Genomic DNA, 15,969 nt, shown 5'->3' with positions numbered 1-15,969 from the left:
AATTTTTTTTGTACTAAAAAAATAATAATAATTTCCAACCTTTTTTTTGGGAGATATTCGTCCGCAGAAAGTTACAAAATTTCAACTTTTCTTTAAAATGTTTGTACGGCAGGTTTGGAATCGAGATGTGCAGAGTCATACAACATTGCTTTTTTATCTCTATCCATCGTATATATATATTTTTTAATTTCTATCAATTACATTCTTTATTTTATCACCGGCAGTATGTTTATAAAAAACTATCAATTACAAATATGGCAAAAACGTTTAGTAAATTTAACAAAATAGCAATCAAGTTTAATTTTTTTCAAATATAGCACTTTTAAAAAAATCGGAGGTCTAATTTTTAAATGACAACTTTTTACAAATGATATATATTTATAATATATCTGACTATTGATATGAGTTTTTGATATACTTGCAATATGTATGTAATATACATATGATATATTACTGATATGAGTGTCTGTGCAATAGGTATGTAATATATATCTAATATACTGCTAATTAATATGAGTGTCTGATATACTATTGATATGAGTATCTGATATACTACTAATATAAGTGAAAATTTTTGTTATATTTAAAAATTTTAAAAACAAATGACATTTTTTGAAATACATAAAAGACTTTTGTGACCTATTGCAATTTCCTTATTTATAATATACCTTTTCTATAATATATATATATATATATATATATATTTATTTATTTATTTATTGAAAGAATACATTTTCTATATTTATATTCATAGCTAGATCAACATATTTATAATAAATGCATGCTATGAATATAGGTAGTGATATATTAAATAAGTAACCAAGTGGTATATGGTATATATTATATATTAATTATAGACTTTATCTACTTGTATATATCATATATCAGCTATAGTATTTTCTGATACGTTAGATGGCATATATGACAGAAAGAAGAAAAATGCTTGGAAATTCTAAATTCGTACTTGAAAGGAAATTATACAATATGTCGTAATTAAACATATATAGAGAAATTTTTAAAAAATCTAATGTATAATACATATCTCAATTAATTACCTTAAATGAAATATAAAGAAAATGGAAAAAACAATTCAGAATAATAAATATGGAGGGAATAAATGAGGGAGGGTAATTTAATAAGCAAAATCAACAATCTAAATCTGAAAATATTGACAAAGATAAACTTGTGAAATATATAGGTGTAAGCCTACCTACTAGACACAATTTCCATTTATTTTATTTACCTAATGGTTTTAACCCGAAGTCTAAAGACACTGTGACGAGATTTTTATCATTTTACATCATGATCAAGAGAAATTTTTTAATCAAGTAAAAAAAAAAAAAGGAGATAATTTTTTTAATTTAGAGGGCCGCGAAAAGAGAGGGATGAATATTGAGTTTTTTTCTACTAATCACACCATTTAAATAGATATTTTATACTCAGATTCTGGTTAAAGTAAATATTCTTCGTTAAAAGGAGGTTATATGTTGAAATCTTCAATCCACATGTTTTCACACCCTCTTTATTAGAGATATATATCAACTACCGTTGAGCTAGGTTCGTTTTGACTTATATTCTTTTTCTTTCCTTCTGGAAATGAGTATACTTTCATTAAAAATTAGTAAATTATACCACATGGATAATTTCACACTCAGCCAATGACACTAGCCAAGAAAAACAGTGAGACATATTGTCATACAATATATTATATTATATTCAAATGATTTCTTTCAAATTTGAATTCGTGTATTTGAATTATATCATAGATGACATAAAATTCACAAAATTTTCTATAAAACTCTCATTATATTAGAGGTATAGCACACTCATGAATATAGAAAAAGAGTAATGATCTTTACTTATTATTAAATGAGTAAATAAAAAATTTTCTGGGTCTCCAACTTCTTCCATTCGCTGCTATGTCAATATCATATTAAAAATATGTTAAGACGAGCATAGTTCAACGATAATTGACATATATCTTCAACTAAGAGGTTGTGGGTTCGATCCCCATCATATTAAATATATATATATAGACACACACACATATATATACACACACCAATATTAAAAAGTTATTTATATAAATACAAAATTATAATGTGAACAAAAGAGGAAAGTATTTTGTAGGACTAAAATTTTTCGACACTAATGTGTACAACATGTAATACACTTACGGCACCTTAAGCAACATTTTTTTTTTCTTGAGTGAGCACCTTAATCAAAATTATTGCCAACACAAATCCTAACATAACATTATATTTTATTCTACTTAAAGTTAAAGCATTTTCTCTTGTAAAATGCTCTACTCTTTTATTTATGTAGCAATTAATAATAACATTAACAAGAACTAGTGCCCACCCTCTTCCCCTCTTATTCACTTTTATGTCTATTAAATTGGTTTAGACAGGCTTTATGCTCACTCTATCTAGACTTTTTTTTCTCTCTCTCCACATGGCATTTTGAGCCCCAAAAACATCAATTATCGAATTTTGTTTTTAAAAAATGAATGAAAAAGAAATTTTGCATTGAGATGTACTCAAAGCTTTTAGAATCACTAAATTTATTATTATATTATTATTTTTCTCCGCCTACCAACATAAGCAAAGCAAGCCAAGGTGTTATGATAAATAAACAAGAGAAAGAGAGGTACTTTGAGAAAACTTTATAGTAGTGAAAAATGATTATTAATTAAGCCCTAGCTACATGATATAAAATAAAGAGTAAATGACCCAGGGAAATGGATCAACTTGAGTTGGCTTAGTTAAGTGAAAATTTTCAATACTAGTAAGAGTCCTACCTCTTTTCACACTATAATTTTGCCATGGTAAACCATTTTTTTTTAATATTCATGGACCGCATATCATTTTAATATATGATAAATGTGGTAGGCTTTGGATGGAATGAGTTTTCATACTCTCGTAGTAGCAGAGATTTTTCTCTTTAGCTAGTAGCTAGAATTAAATATATATAAAAAGAATAACAATAAAAGAATTTTGAAGGAATGAGTTCAAACTCCAAGGTAGTCACTTATTGTTGAATATTAAAAAATTCATGAGTTATCTTACCATTACCATCATCAGTCAGTTGTTTCATGAAACTAGTCAAAATGTAAGTGAGTTAGTTCAATACTTACGTATTGAAAAAATATTAATAGTTTCAAAAGGATGGTCCATTGGTTGGGCATGATGACGAGGAGCTCAAATGGGGCATTTGGGCTCAACCTTGGAAACCCATATGGGAGACCAACTTATTTTCTTAACACTTGCTTTGTCTCTTTGTTTATGCAAGTAATAAAACTCAACCCAATTATTCTTTTAACTTCAAAATCATTTTTATAAGTCTTTGAAGTGAGGCTTTCCTCACCCACAAAGCTAAAGCCAATGCCCCTATGACCCCTCCACATTCATTGGGTTTGTGAAAGTCCAAACAGTCCAATATGCCATTACTTGAGTACCTTTGGCTTTGGTCCACTCCTTTCTCTCCTCTAACCCTTAAAACAAAGGGCCCTCTCTCTTTACTTTTGCTTTGCTTTGGTACTAAAAGAGAGAATTTTATTGGGAGTTGTGTACTTGGGGAAAAAAACATGTGGGACAAAGGTTAAAGCTATATTCTTTGAAATGGGAACAAACAAGTCCTAGTACCATAAAAAAAAAAATTTTATGATATAGTTTTATAAGATCATATCCATCTAATTCTCCGCTATGTCATCTTCTCTTGTTCAATACCATCTTTTTATTATGAAAATATATGTGCAAACTCATACGTAGAATTCGAAAACTTTCGTCAAACTAATACTCATAAGGTTCGAACTTAAGATTTCTAAGTCAGTATTATCAAGAAATCTCAAGTCTTTGCTAATCCTCTTTGAGACTCATCCATCGAAACATTTATAAATCTTATTTTTGTTTGAAGAAAACAATATGATATTTGGATAAGTTCGCTGCGAGGAAGGTTTGACCTAGTGATTACTGCACATCATTCTTCCAAAACACAAAATTTCTTTTAGACATTATATAAGACTTCTTGTCTCCCCCTTCTCATTGCTTCTCTTAAAAGCCTGACTTTGGCCACCACATCTCCATCATTCACATCACTAAAATCCTTCAATGGCCCAGATCGCTACACGTATATCCTATCCATACTCCCTACCTCACCGGATCCCTCCCCCTCTCTCCCAATATAAAGAAGGAATTTCATGCAACTAAATGGAAGGAAACAGAGAATTAAATTGGTGTGATTTTACCTTTTTCGCCTTCCGTGGATGGAGACGCGCCGGGAAAAGAGCTCCTCCGGCGAGATGTTCTCGTTTCCGAGCACTCCGGTTCAAGATCAGGATTCCGATTTCGAATTCGGATCGATTACTCCCGATTCTCCTTCCACTTTCAACAATTCGCCGGCGGATCATCTGTTCGTCAATGGCCGTCTCTTGCCTCACTCTTTCCCGCCTCAGCCGATCGGTGTCTATACGGTCGACATTTCCCGTCCGGCGAGCCGGACGAGCAGCGTCGGGAGTAAGGATTCGTTCATGTCGTCGAGAAGTAACAGCAGTAACAGTAGTTGCAGTAGCAGTACCAGCGCGAGAACGAGCGCGAGCGATGTTGAGCGATCTTCGTCGAGATTCTCTTCGCATCAGATCAAGAGAGCGCAGAAATCTTCTTCGGTTTCCGCTCAGGTGTACGGATCCTCTCAGAGATGGCAGTTCATCGCGTCGGTGCCGGTGCCGGCGACTCTGAGCCGCGAGAATTCGAGGAGGAAGAAGGCCGTGGAGAATATTGGGGGGAAATCGGATTCGAGGAGGAAGAAGAGGAGGACGGAGACGGCGACGGCGACGGCAACGGCGAGGAATAGGAGGAAAAAGAAGAAGAAGACGATGTGGTTAGGAAGGAAGGTTTTCCGGTGGATTATACTGGTTTGTAAAGAATGCCATGCGATTGAGCCGTCGAGGAAGACGAAATCGACGATGCCGAAGCGCGATTGAATTTAGGGATTGATTCGAATTTGTTGATTAATTTCTTCTGGATTTTGCCTTTTCGATTCGATCGCTCTGGTTTTCCATATATCTCTCTTGATTTAATTTCTGGAGTTCTTTTGGTGATGGCGTTTTGTTGATATGATCTGATGATCTCTATAATTTCATTCTCTCGAATGTTGAGAAGTGGAGAAGTTTTCGTTAATAATGTGATGATGAGTTTGGAAGGTAAATTCAATTCAAGGCTTAATGAAACCTAACTCCCCAATAATAATGTGTTTTCTTAAACTATATTCTAAATGATGTGATGAATATTTTTTGAGAAATGCCAATGGGGAGGATTTTAAACTCTGAGCTTTAGGGACGTTATTAGTGTCTTAACTACCTTGTGCACCAATACTCTACATGTGACCAACACCCACCAAACCCCCCACGCCCACTAGCACCACCTCGTACGGGCGCACCGATGGCCACCATCCTCTCTGCCCGCGCGTGCCAATGCATCTTGCCCGTCATGCATAACTTAAATCACTGGAGGTTATTTCATGTAATCCACGTCCACTAGCCTCCTTGCACGCACACGCCCCACACCCACCAGTCTCCCTACCTGCGCGCGACCACCAGCCCCTCCTGCGCACGCGTCCCACGTCCACCAATGCCACTCTGTGTGCGCATCGACAGCCACCAGCCTCCCTGCCAGCGCACGCGCCAATGCCCCTCACCTTCCATGCATAACTTAAATCACTATAGAAGGTTGGAAATCATTATGAAAAAAAAAAGATTTTAAGTGTTTATTTGGTCAACATCTATCTCTACGCAGTCCTATTAAAAATGTGATAGATTTTCCTTATTAAATGGAAAATATCTCTATTTTTACTTTTCTATCTTACTTGTCCAAATTTTAATTCTGGTAAATAAAAGATAAATACAAATCAATCAATACCTAAATATTATCTTACAAATAAAGATTACTAAATGCATTATTCAATAGGTTTTTGGGCTCTTAATTAAAATGACAAAATGGCATAAATCCTTGTCAACTACAATTGCACCTTGTAAGGTAAGGTCTGTTAATTTAAAAATTGGGTCATCCAAGATACTTATAATTAAAAGTTTAATTATGTCCTTTTTTTATCGATTAATTATGTCTTCTCTATCCCACTATTGCGTATTCTCTTTAAAAAATAAAAACTCATATTCTCTTAAAACACACTCTTTTTTTTTCTTTTTGCAAAAGTTAAAAAATAAAAACCGTTGGAGAGAGGTTCTTTCTTTGTCTGTTTTTTTGTTTTGTTATTTATTTTTTTATTTTTATTTTTTGACATTAGCAAGGTTCTTTTAAGATATTATATCTATTTTCTCTCTCAAATATTGAATTTTTTTAAAACTCAAAACAACCTTTTTCTTTTGGGAGAGGGATGAGAAGAAAAATAAAAAGCTTGTATAGATAAAATTCTTGTCTACTTTCTAAGTGTGGTTTATTTTTAGCAGTGAAGAAATATTAGTAAAATTATTTATTAAAAATATAATAAAAAACAAATCAAGTTTTGTTCTTAAAGCAAATTGTAATATATATATTTTTTTTCATTTTATAGATTGTTAATGTTTATCATCTTCTCGCCAACCTTAATTTTCATCCCTCACTCAAAAAGAAAAAGTTATTTGGAGTTAGCATCAACTACTATCATTCATATTCCATCGCACATAAATCACGCAAGTTATTATTTTATTAAATAGATTCCATATTATTGTAATTAATGTTTGGGTAAACTTTCATACAAATGTCTAACCTACAATATTTAGTTCTCAAAAAATTAATATAAGATTTTAATATCGTATGGATGGTCACTGTGACCAGTATGAACATAGTTCAGCGGTAGTCATTGACATTTACTATGGTCACGGTAGATCTTGAACTTTTTTTTAAACATCGACTCATAGTGATCTGACAAATATATATTACGTTTACCATCCTCGTGTAGTAATAAAAGATTTTCCATTACGCCAATATGAACACAATTCAACAGTAATTAATATTTACTCATTCTCTTGAAGCTTAAGGTTTTTAAAACTCCACACCCCCAATTTTATTGTTCTAAAAAAAATTGCATTACCAATCAAACTTCAAAGATCATTATATTTTACCGGCCAATTCTCAAATTTGGCCCTAATTTTGGTCCTTGTTCATTTGAATCCATTTACTTTTAAAATGTTTGTTTTTGTTCGTGTACTTTTAAAAAAGTGACCATTTTGATCCCTTAATTTTATTTTTAATCTCATTTTTTCTACCTTAATTTCAACACGACACTACACTCAATATCAAAGAGTTTTCATTAAATATAGAATTTGTTTTAAAATTTTTCAAATAGGAACACACACAATGATCATTTTTTAAAAGTACAGTGACCACAACGAACATTTTGAAAGTATAGGAACTAAAATGAACCAAAATTGAAAGTGCATGACCAAAATGAACATTTTAAAAGTACAAGGACCAAAACGAATCAAAGTTAGTTCAAATACAGAGATCAAAATAGTATTTTAACCTGTTAATTTAGGTAAATAAACAAAAAATTTTCTTGAACTTGAAAGAGAAGCTTCCATTGGAGGGGGCTAGTTGTAGAGTAGTAGATTTAGGACCCATCAAAATTACTCATGTTGTTTTTTTTCATTACAAAGACAGCACATATATAATTACTTATTAGACAAATAGCTCATCAACACACAAACACATAGGGCTATAAAACCTCATCATCTTTCTGTCCTTTTTTCCATCTTTATGCAAAAGAATTAACCAATCTCCTAAGAGGGAAAAAAAAAATAAACATCATTTTTCTCAATGCTTCTGTCATGGAAGTTGAAACAATGTATGAAATAAATAACATAAAGTTTAGGTTCATAGGAAAAAAAATATGTGTTCTAATCTAAAGTTTTCATATTATCTAATTGGATTTTGAGATAGGTAGTGAAGTTAATATTCTCTTTTTAAGACTGTTCTAAGAAAAAAGAAAAGGGAAATTGTTTGACTATGTTAATTAATTTTAACCTATTTTTTTATTCAAATTGGTAAGATATTAAAAAGTAATTTTATCTGGATAGAGATTGACAAATTATATTTATATATATATATAAGCTAAAAAAAAAAACTAAAGAGTGAACAAGCTTTAACTTTTTTTTTTTTGAAACAACTATGAATTGTAAACTTATTATCAAACAAGTTTCAAATAATTCAAATACTTTTGAACTTTGACAATATATATAACCATATGAGAAGACAAATTTGACATACAAGCTCTAGGACTAAGTCAATCATCTCGATTTAACGTCTTTCATTTTTTAAATAAGGGGGGTGAGTATTCAAATCTATACGGCGTGATTTTTACCTATTTGGTTATAGTTCACGCCCGCAAAAAGTTATCTAGTATGTGTCATGCTACATAATAATTGAGTAAAAAAGGAAATGATCTAATTATAAGGTTGGCTTAAAGAAGAAAATAACTATCATATTGCCATGAAAAATATACAATATAAAAAAAAATACTATTTATTTTTATAAGGTTTTTAAATTTGGTGGATTTTGTATTTGCAGTGAAGAAGCACTTGATTTATTGTGAGAAAGACATGTATTTAGATGGAACTTCAAAGAAAAAGAACATTCCAAGTCCAAGAAGAAACTAACTGAAATTTAAAGGCAATAGCAGAAACACTGGACAGAAAAAGCAGCAGCAGATAAAGGAAACCAGAAAGTTGTTCCTAAGTACAACTTAATAGTAACTCTACGTTTCTACTGAACTAGCAGCCCTCCTTTGTTTTCCATCTTCATTCCAAGTATGTCTCCATTACATCCGGGTACATACCCGCCTGGTCCGAGTTCCGATACTCGACCGATTGGTGCGGATGGTGGTCGAGTGAAGTCGAAGATGACGATGAAGCCATTCTTGCAGGCAGAGTAAAGCTTCTCTTGAACTTGTTTTCCATTTTCCTACTGCTCTCAGGTTGGCTGTCGAGGCTCAAGAACTCGTTCGTGTTGTGCATAGCTGCACCGTCGGAGTTTGGATTCCCGTTCTTTGGTTCGAGGATCAAAGGGAGGTGAGTTTGATCGGGTTTGGTCCCTAAGCTCTCGGGATTGAACAAAAGCTTTGCGTCATCGGCTCGTCCTGTCAGGGCATTGAACAAAGACAGCCCATTAGGCCATTTGATATCGTTGTCGTGGTCTCCCATCACGTCTTCCATTCGAGCCTCGGATGAATGCGGCAATAGGAACATGTGCGTCTCATCTTTCGACTGCGGGAAACCGAGCCTGTTGGAGGTGTGGAAACTGGGAGAGGGAAGCAGAGAAGATGGAGCAGATGGAATTGGCCTTTGTGCCCAATTAAGGAGGTTGGGAGGATGAATGGGAATGGCAGATTGCTTTGAAGCCATTGGGGAAGAAGAAGTGTTTCTATTTGAAGAAAAGAGCTGAGTCAAATAAAAACCAGATTGGTACCCAAGAGATTCAAAAGTATGCCTCATTCTCAGCACAAAATGCAGATCTTCTGGTATCTGAATACAAATATAAACACATATCCTCAGCAAAACCCCACTAAATCAAGCTCAAACAGCAGGAACAAAACAAATAAAGAACTAACAATCAGTAGAAATCATTGTGGTGAGTGGAAATGAGGGAAAACGAACTAACAATCTTGCAGGAACCAAGTTGAAGGAGGCCATGGCCAGCTTGAATAACAGCAATAGTCTGATCCAAACAAATAAATGAGCAAAATAGGAAGATTTTGATCAGGAAAAAAAAAACCATTGAGAGTGGCAAAAATCCACCTGAATTCCTGACTCAAACTGATCAGTCCACTCAGGAGGAAGCTGCAAGTTAGCAATCAAAGAAACAGAAAGGAAAACCCATCAAAGTGGTGAATATCAAATCAAAATCAAATGGCAAAAGAAAAAACTAGCTGAATTATCAAAATGTTGCAGAAGAATTAGCTCTGTTTTCTCATTTTCCATACAGCATCAAATGAACTCTGCCAGTAGTTTGAAATATTTGGCTCGCATTCTGTAGGCTCTTTGAAAACCCATTTATGGCACTTATCTGATGCAACTTTCCCCATCAGCCTGTCCAAATCAATCCAATCAGAAAAAGAAAACATAAAACATAAAACAAAACATGAGCAAAAGCCTCCCTTAATCCTTATTCCTCTCTATTACATAGAAGAATCCTAGAGAGAGAGAAAGAGAGAAGACAAAGAAATGGAACTCCACAAGCCAAAACACCTACCCAGTACCCACCCTTCTCCATAATTATATAACTGAATTGACATCTTGCTGAAGGCTTTCCTAACAGGGTCATCGCCATCAATCTCCTCCAAGCACTCTGAAACCCTCCCTCGGCAAAACCCATCTTCCCACATCAACATCCTTCACAAGATTCAAAGAAACGTTAACATGGGGCAGAATTTTTCTCCATTTCCTTGAAAAAAAAAGAGGGATAGAGCTTACAAACTGCCATTGTCGTCCCCAACTTTGCATCCATTGCCTCCTCTGACCCGTCTGATGAAAATGGAAGAGACCCATTTGAGAAAAAAGGCTACAAAATCAGAAACAGAGAGAAAGGGGTGGAATTAGAGGGACATACGGACGAGGGCGGATGGTCCAGAAGACAGAGTAAGTCCAGTCTGAGCTGAGACAGACGCTTCTGAGGGCCTCATGAAGGGCCATCATCCCAACAGCTTCTTTGCTCCTGTCTGATGATCCTGAGCCCACCATTTCTGTCTCTCTGTCTCACCCACACAATGCCCTTCTTCTCTCTCCCTTTTCTTTGCTTTCTTTTCTCTTATTACTTCACTCTACACACCCCCCCCCCCCTTTCTCTCTCTAAGTTTTATTATCTGGGTTGAGGCTCTTTTCCTCTTCCCAGTGTTTTTACACCACAAATGGCTCTTCTAGACTTCTTCTTCATCCATTGATTTCTTCCAACTTGCAGCAAATTCCCCCTCTTGCTCCTCCCCTCCTCTTGCTTGTCCCAAACAAGCAGGTTTTGTAATCTTTAGCAGACAGAGAGTGAAGAGGGTATAAAAAAACAAAAAAAAAGGAGGGGGGAGGGGGAGGGCTAGAGGAGGGGAAAAGGGGTTTGGCTTGGTCTTTGTATGATTGTAACTAAACTATGCAAAATAGTGGTGGGAGTGGGACAGCTTTTTCCTCTTTTGAAGCTCTCTCTCTCTCACAAAACCAATTTCTGTGATTTGTGACGAGGGAGAAGAGAGGGAAATTTTGCATTGTTCTTTTTGGTACCTTCATTCTAACATTTGTTTCCTTTTTTCTTATTTTTTTCTTCTTTCCAAAACCTTGTCTAGGCTAAGAAATTGTTGGTTCTTTGAGTTTTAAATAGTGTTTTCTCGTGACAATTCATTTGCTCGACGTATATAACTTTAACTTTTATGAGTCATATTATATCTACACGGTTTAAATCTTGTTTTGTTTTTTAAATGGTTAGATAATAAATACTACATTCGCTTATGTATTTTTTAGTTTTGTTATCTATTTTTTAGAAACATTCTCGAACTCTAAGTTAAATTTATAAAATTAAAAGAAATGATTTTTAGAAACTCGTTTTTACATCGAAGAGAAAACAAATAGGAGAGAGACTTTTTATTTTTTTTTATCAAAAATAAAAAATAAACTTCAGGGTGGAAAGTAGGAAAATATTGTTCTCAAATATGTTGGTAAAAATGATTATAAAAAGTGACAAATTTGTTTATTTTTATTTTTATCTCAACGTATTCTATCCAAATTTTAACATAATATGTCACTCAATAAATTTTTTTAAACATAGTCATAAATTTGTATTAAATAATTTTCATTGTACATGAAATTTGTGCTAAAATTTTACATATAAGGATCAAATCAGTCACTTTTTAAAAGTACGTAGACCAAATTGAATGTTTTGAAAGTATATGAACTAAAATGAATAAAAATTAAAAATATTTTGAAAGAACCAAAACAAACCAAAGTTACAGTATTTAAATCTTTTAAAAACATAAATAAAAAATTTAAAAATTGTTATAAAAAAAAATGCCTAAATTACCTGTAAAACAAGTTAGTAACACCTTTTTTTTTTTTTTTCAAATAGGCTCATATTTAAGGAAAAGAAAAAATAAACCCCATAATTTGGAAGATAATGGGTAAAAACTTTGGGGAAAAGTGAAGAAACTAGAACACTTTGATTTTGGTAATGGGTAAGTATTAATTTTGTCTCAAAATTTTGAAAGTGCAAAAATGGTATAAAATTGGAAGATTCATTACAAAAGTTGTTTTTGCCTGCTTTATTTAGCTGGAAGCCAAGTAATGCCTCAACCAAAATTGTACCTCAAAGTAAAACATGGCAAGAAAGTAGCCATACTCTTTTCCCAATTGAGTGAAAATCAAAAATCAAAAGTAAAAAATCAATTATAACTATCTTTTTCTTTTTTTTTTTCTTTTTTCTTTTTTTTGGTTACTTTTACCTAACAATTTGAACCAAAAGGAAGAAATTGAGGTTGAAATAAATTTCTAAAAATTGGAAAATCATTACTTCCATCCCTTGCACCTTTTTCCACTTTACTTTAGATAAGTACTTCAACTAATTAGTCTAACATTTCTTTTTCATCTGAGAAAAAATATTCAATTTTGATTTTTTTTTAAATACAAAAGGCACAAATATAATTTAAATTTACAAATCACACCCTTGAATTGATTTTTTTTAATACAACATATGGAGTGAGATTTGAATTCACAACCTTTTAGTTTGAGATTAGTACCTTAACTAGATGAACTATGTTCGGTTTTGCTCATGCCTTTCAATTGATTAACTTCATTTGAGTTGAAAGGAGAAAAAATATCACTAAACTCATAAATATATATATGTATATATGTATACATATATATATATTATCAACACTGCTTTTACTTATAAGTTTAAAAGTTAGCATGATAATTCAACCAGTGCTTACCAATATTAAAAAAAAATTAATAATAATTACCATTCAAAAGTTTAAGATGATGATATTAAGGTGTATTTTATCGTGATGAAATGATGTATAAAACTGTTTTCAAAATAAAAAGATGTGATTTACATATTAGATAAAAGTAACACAATTATTTCTAAATTTACATTTTTATTAATACCAAGAGATTGAACTTCTAACCTAGAAAAGAGTAAGGTATTTTACCCGCTAAACTATACTCATATTGACATGACGGGAAACTAATTTCAATTCCCCATCAAAGCAACTAAACACCCCCTTAAGAAATATATTTATATTTATTTTTAATTTTATAATAAAACCCCAAAAGAGGGATTTGGCACACGGAATCTTGGCAGTCAAAAGGCAAAGAGGGTGGGATTCTCAAACTCTGAATTGTTAGATTTTTATGCGTTTTTTTTAAGAGATTATTAGTTTATTATCACATTATCATAGTATTTATTATTTATTATTTATTATGTCAGTCTTTTTTTTTTCTCTTTTTTTCCTTTAACTTGTACGAACCCATAGGGGTAATTATGTCATGTTCGTACGGCTCCTCTTCGTTAAAAGTAATCATCCCTTCCCTCACTCCCCCGCCTCATCCTCTTAATTTCTCATAATTGCTCTGCCAAATCCCAATTGTGCCCTTCCTTTTATAATAAATAATGACACTTCCTTTTGCTTTTATTTAAATATATATTTTAACTTAACTTCCTATGACGTGTCAAGTATACCAAACTACAAACTTAACTCTTGAATTTGAATTTTATCAATTTAGTCGTATCCAACTTTTAAGAAGGTATATAATAAGTTAATTTTGTAAATTTAATGCTTATTAGTAATTATATGGCGTGTTCACGTGATAAATCAAACTTGTTAAGTAGATTAATTACGAGTAGTGAGGATTTATGAATAATAAAGTTTGTTGTTCACTTCATGATGAATGAATTCTTTAAAGATCAATTCAATCACATTAACTCATTTACATCAATTATCATCAATAGTGAGTTATTTTGTCCCTCACTTGATTGATTTGACCTGTTTAATTTTTTCTTCATTTGTATTTTATGTTATTGCATTGATACGATAGAGTTCGACATTGATTTTCATGAAAACTCAACCTCATTACGTCTCTAGTTAAAAGGAATTTCCATGTCATTAAAAAAAATTATTCCCTCCAAATTATACTTTAATAAGAGATATATACCAAACTAATTATTCCTAAAAATGTCTTTGCATGTCAAAAAGTTCTCTTGATAAAACAAATGATGAGATTACAATGTCATGTCATGTCTTGCTAAAGAAAGAAATAATATATATAACCTCACTCAATAGTCTTAAATTTTATTTATTGATTGATTTTTAACTTTAATCAATCAATCATTGCATGTGCTTTTCATGTATTAAGATCACAATTATTCGCAATTAAATCACTAATATTTTATGACAATCTTGATGTAATTATATGAAATGATAATCTCATAGATATAGATTTTTTTCAAGTCACATTGCAATTATTGAATTGGGGGCCAAGATAAATATCATTAAGCAAATAAAGTTTTCATTCATTTCCAAATCCAAAGCTTGATTTGTGAAATCATAAGCTATATAGCAAAATGATAAGTTTCAAAAAAAAAAGAGGAGAGAGAGGGGAAAAACTTGAGGGCAATATTGTCATTTTGTCCAAGGAAGGGGTGCGACTATCAAAAACAAGGAAGAAAAAGGTGGCTAAAGTTGACAGAAAACACATTAGGGGTAAATTATTTCAGAGAAAACAATTAATTAATTAATTAATGTTGGAGAAAAATCGTATCACGTGCGCACGTGCCGTGGCAGTGAGTCGGTGCATCGTTTGTAATAAAGAAAGTTGAAGCGCACGAATTGCGGGGCACTGCTTCCCGAACTCACGTCACGCGCGCTCCCTTAAAACCCACGCGTCACGCGCTCCACGTAGGCGGGGGCGATGGCTCTCTCCCTCTCGTTTTCCGGACGCGACTCTACGCGCGCGTGGGGATTGGAAATGAGAAATTCCGTTAATATATATAATTTATAAATCATAGATCTCAAGTACTGGGCTGAGCCTCCCGTCCTCCCCATTGACCGGCCCATGGCCCACTCCCTCTCAGAAAATTAAAAACATAACAAAAAAATGAAAAAGAAAAAAAACTAGGGGACCGTATCTTCAGTGGGGCCCACCATCGAATCTCCAAATCTTAAATCTCTGAAACCCTCTTAATTAATTAATTAATTAATTTGACTAATCCCTCAATTATATCGTTTATCCTTTTGTTATTATAATGGCCAACCGTGAAGAGAGAATAATTAGAATAAATTAGGAATTTTTATTTTGATTTTCATCCTGCCTATTATAATTTCAATTTGGAGTTAATATTTGAATTTCCTAACTTTCCAGAGAGGTTGCTAATACTTTGATTAATCTATGATTAGGTTGCTCCTGATTTTGTTAGTGAAACAATTTTGAACTTTAAACTTGAATGATTGGTGAAGATTATTAGGGATCGAAGAGTGTAATTGCACGAAATTTAATTAATAATACATTCAAAATCAAGTCGAAATATTTGAATGAATCCATAAAATCTCACACCGGAGTCTAGCTAAACAGCAACCAACATGACAACTTAAAAAAAAAAGATTTGATTAAATGATGTTGTTTATTTCATTTGATATTGATGTTAAATATTTTAAAGCGATCCTCGTTATTTGGTAGTGGTCGATTAAGGCCTCTACCTGCAGGGTCGAGTATGGAGATAGCAGTCAAAATCCTTATGAGTTCAGGTAATTTATTGGGGGAGAAAATAGACAGCCCACCATAGTTTGGAAACCCTCACTCAGGTGAAATGGAATTAGGAATGTTCCAGTAAAAAAAAAAAGGGTCGTCTCAGCGGAGGAGAACCTACAACAACACGATTTTGTCTGGATCCTCTTTTTCTTCCGAAAAAAGGGAAGGAGAAGTATCTTCTTCAGTAGATCCCTCTTATTCCT

At 32.8% G+C, this 15,969-nt stretch overlaps 2 protein-coding genes across 3 annotated transcripts; one reads left to right on the top strand and one right to left on the bottom strand.

Moving 5' to 3' along the window:
- The first annotated feature begins 4,065 nt into the window (after window positions 1-4,065).
- LOC111010487 (uncharacterized) lies at window positions 4,066-5,098 on the top strand. The gene has a single exon (XM_022283941.2). It carries the CDS (start codon window positions 4,265-4,267, stop codon window positions 4,979-4,981), a length of 717 nt encoding a protein of 238 aa, XP_022139633.1. The 5' UTR covers window positions 4,066-4,264; the 3' UTR covers window positions 4,982-5,098.
- Window positions 5,099-8,634: 3,536 nt separating this feature from the next.
- LOC111010598 (protein RICE SALT SENSITIVE 3) lies at window positions 8,635-11,186 on the bottom strand. Of its 2 annotated transcripts, XM_022284079.2 has the most exons (7): window positions 10,599-11,186; window positions 10,463-10,513; window positions 10,253-10,381; window positions 9,973-10,078; window positions 9,788-9,829; window positions 9,651-9,707; window positions 8,635-9,514 (listed from the first exon to the last, which is right to left on the bottom strand). In XM_022284079.2, exons 1-7 carry the CDS (start codon window positions 10,727-10,729, stop codon window positions 8,792-8,794), a joined length of 1,239 nt encoding a protein of 412 aa, XP_022139771.1. In that variant the 5' UTR covers window positions 10,730-11,186; the 3' UTR covers window positions 8,635-8,791. The 2 variants fall into 2 exon arrangements, with proteins under 2 accessions (XP_022139771.1, XP_022139772.1); XM_022284080.2 differs by lacking the exons at window positions 10,463-10,513; window positions 10,599-11,186 and having other exon boundaries at window positions 10,242-10,381.
- Between the last annotated feature and the right edge of the window lie 4,783 nt (window positions 11,187-15,969).

This window comes from Momordica charantia, assembly GCF_013281855.1.
Source record: "Momordica charantia cultivar OHB3-1 chromosome 11 unlocalized genomic scaffold, Mcharantia_2.0 BLBB01000011.1, whole genome shotgun sequence".
Taxonomy (NCBI): domain Eukaryota; kingdom Viridiplantae; phylum Streptophyta; class Magnoliopsida; order Cucurbitales; family Cucurbitaceae; genus Momordica; species Momordica charantia.
The sequence above is the reverse complement of the archived record's forward strand: the minus strand, read 5'-3'. Positions and strand labels throughout refer to the sequence as shown.

Bases quoted from the DNA above. Each gene is read 5' to 3' on its own strand.
- LOC111010598 (XM_022284079.2), bottom strand. From the start codon at position 10,729: ATGGTGGGCTCAGGATCATCAGACAGGAGCAAAGAAGCTGTTGGGATG. The intron at 9,830-9,972 runs GTATGGAAAATG...GCTAACTTGCAG, and splicing joins GGCAGAGTTCATTTGATGCT to CTTCCTCCTGAGTGGACTGA. The intron at 9,708-9,787 runs GTGGATTTTTGC...TGTTTGGATCAG, and splicing joins AGTTTGAGTCAGGAATTCAG to ACTATTGCTGTTATTCAAGC.
- LOC111010487 (XM_022283941.2), top strand. From the start codon at position 4,265: ATGGAGACGCGCCGGGAAAAGAGCTCCTCCGGCGAGATGTTCTCGTTT.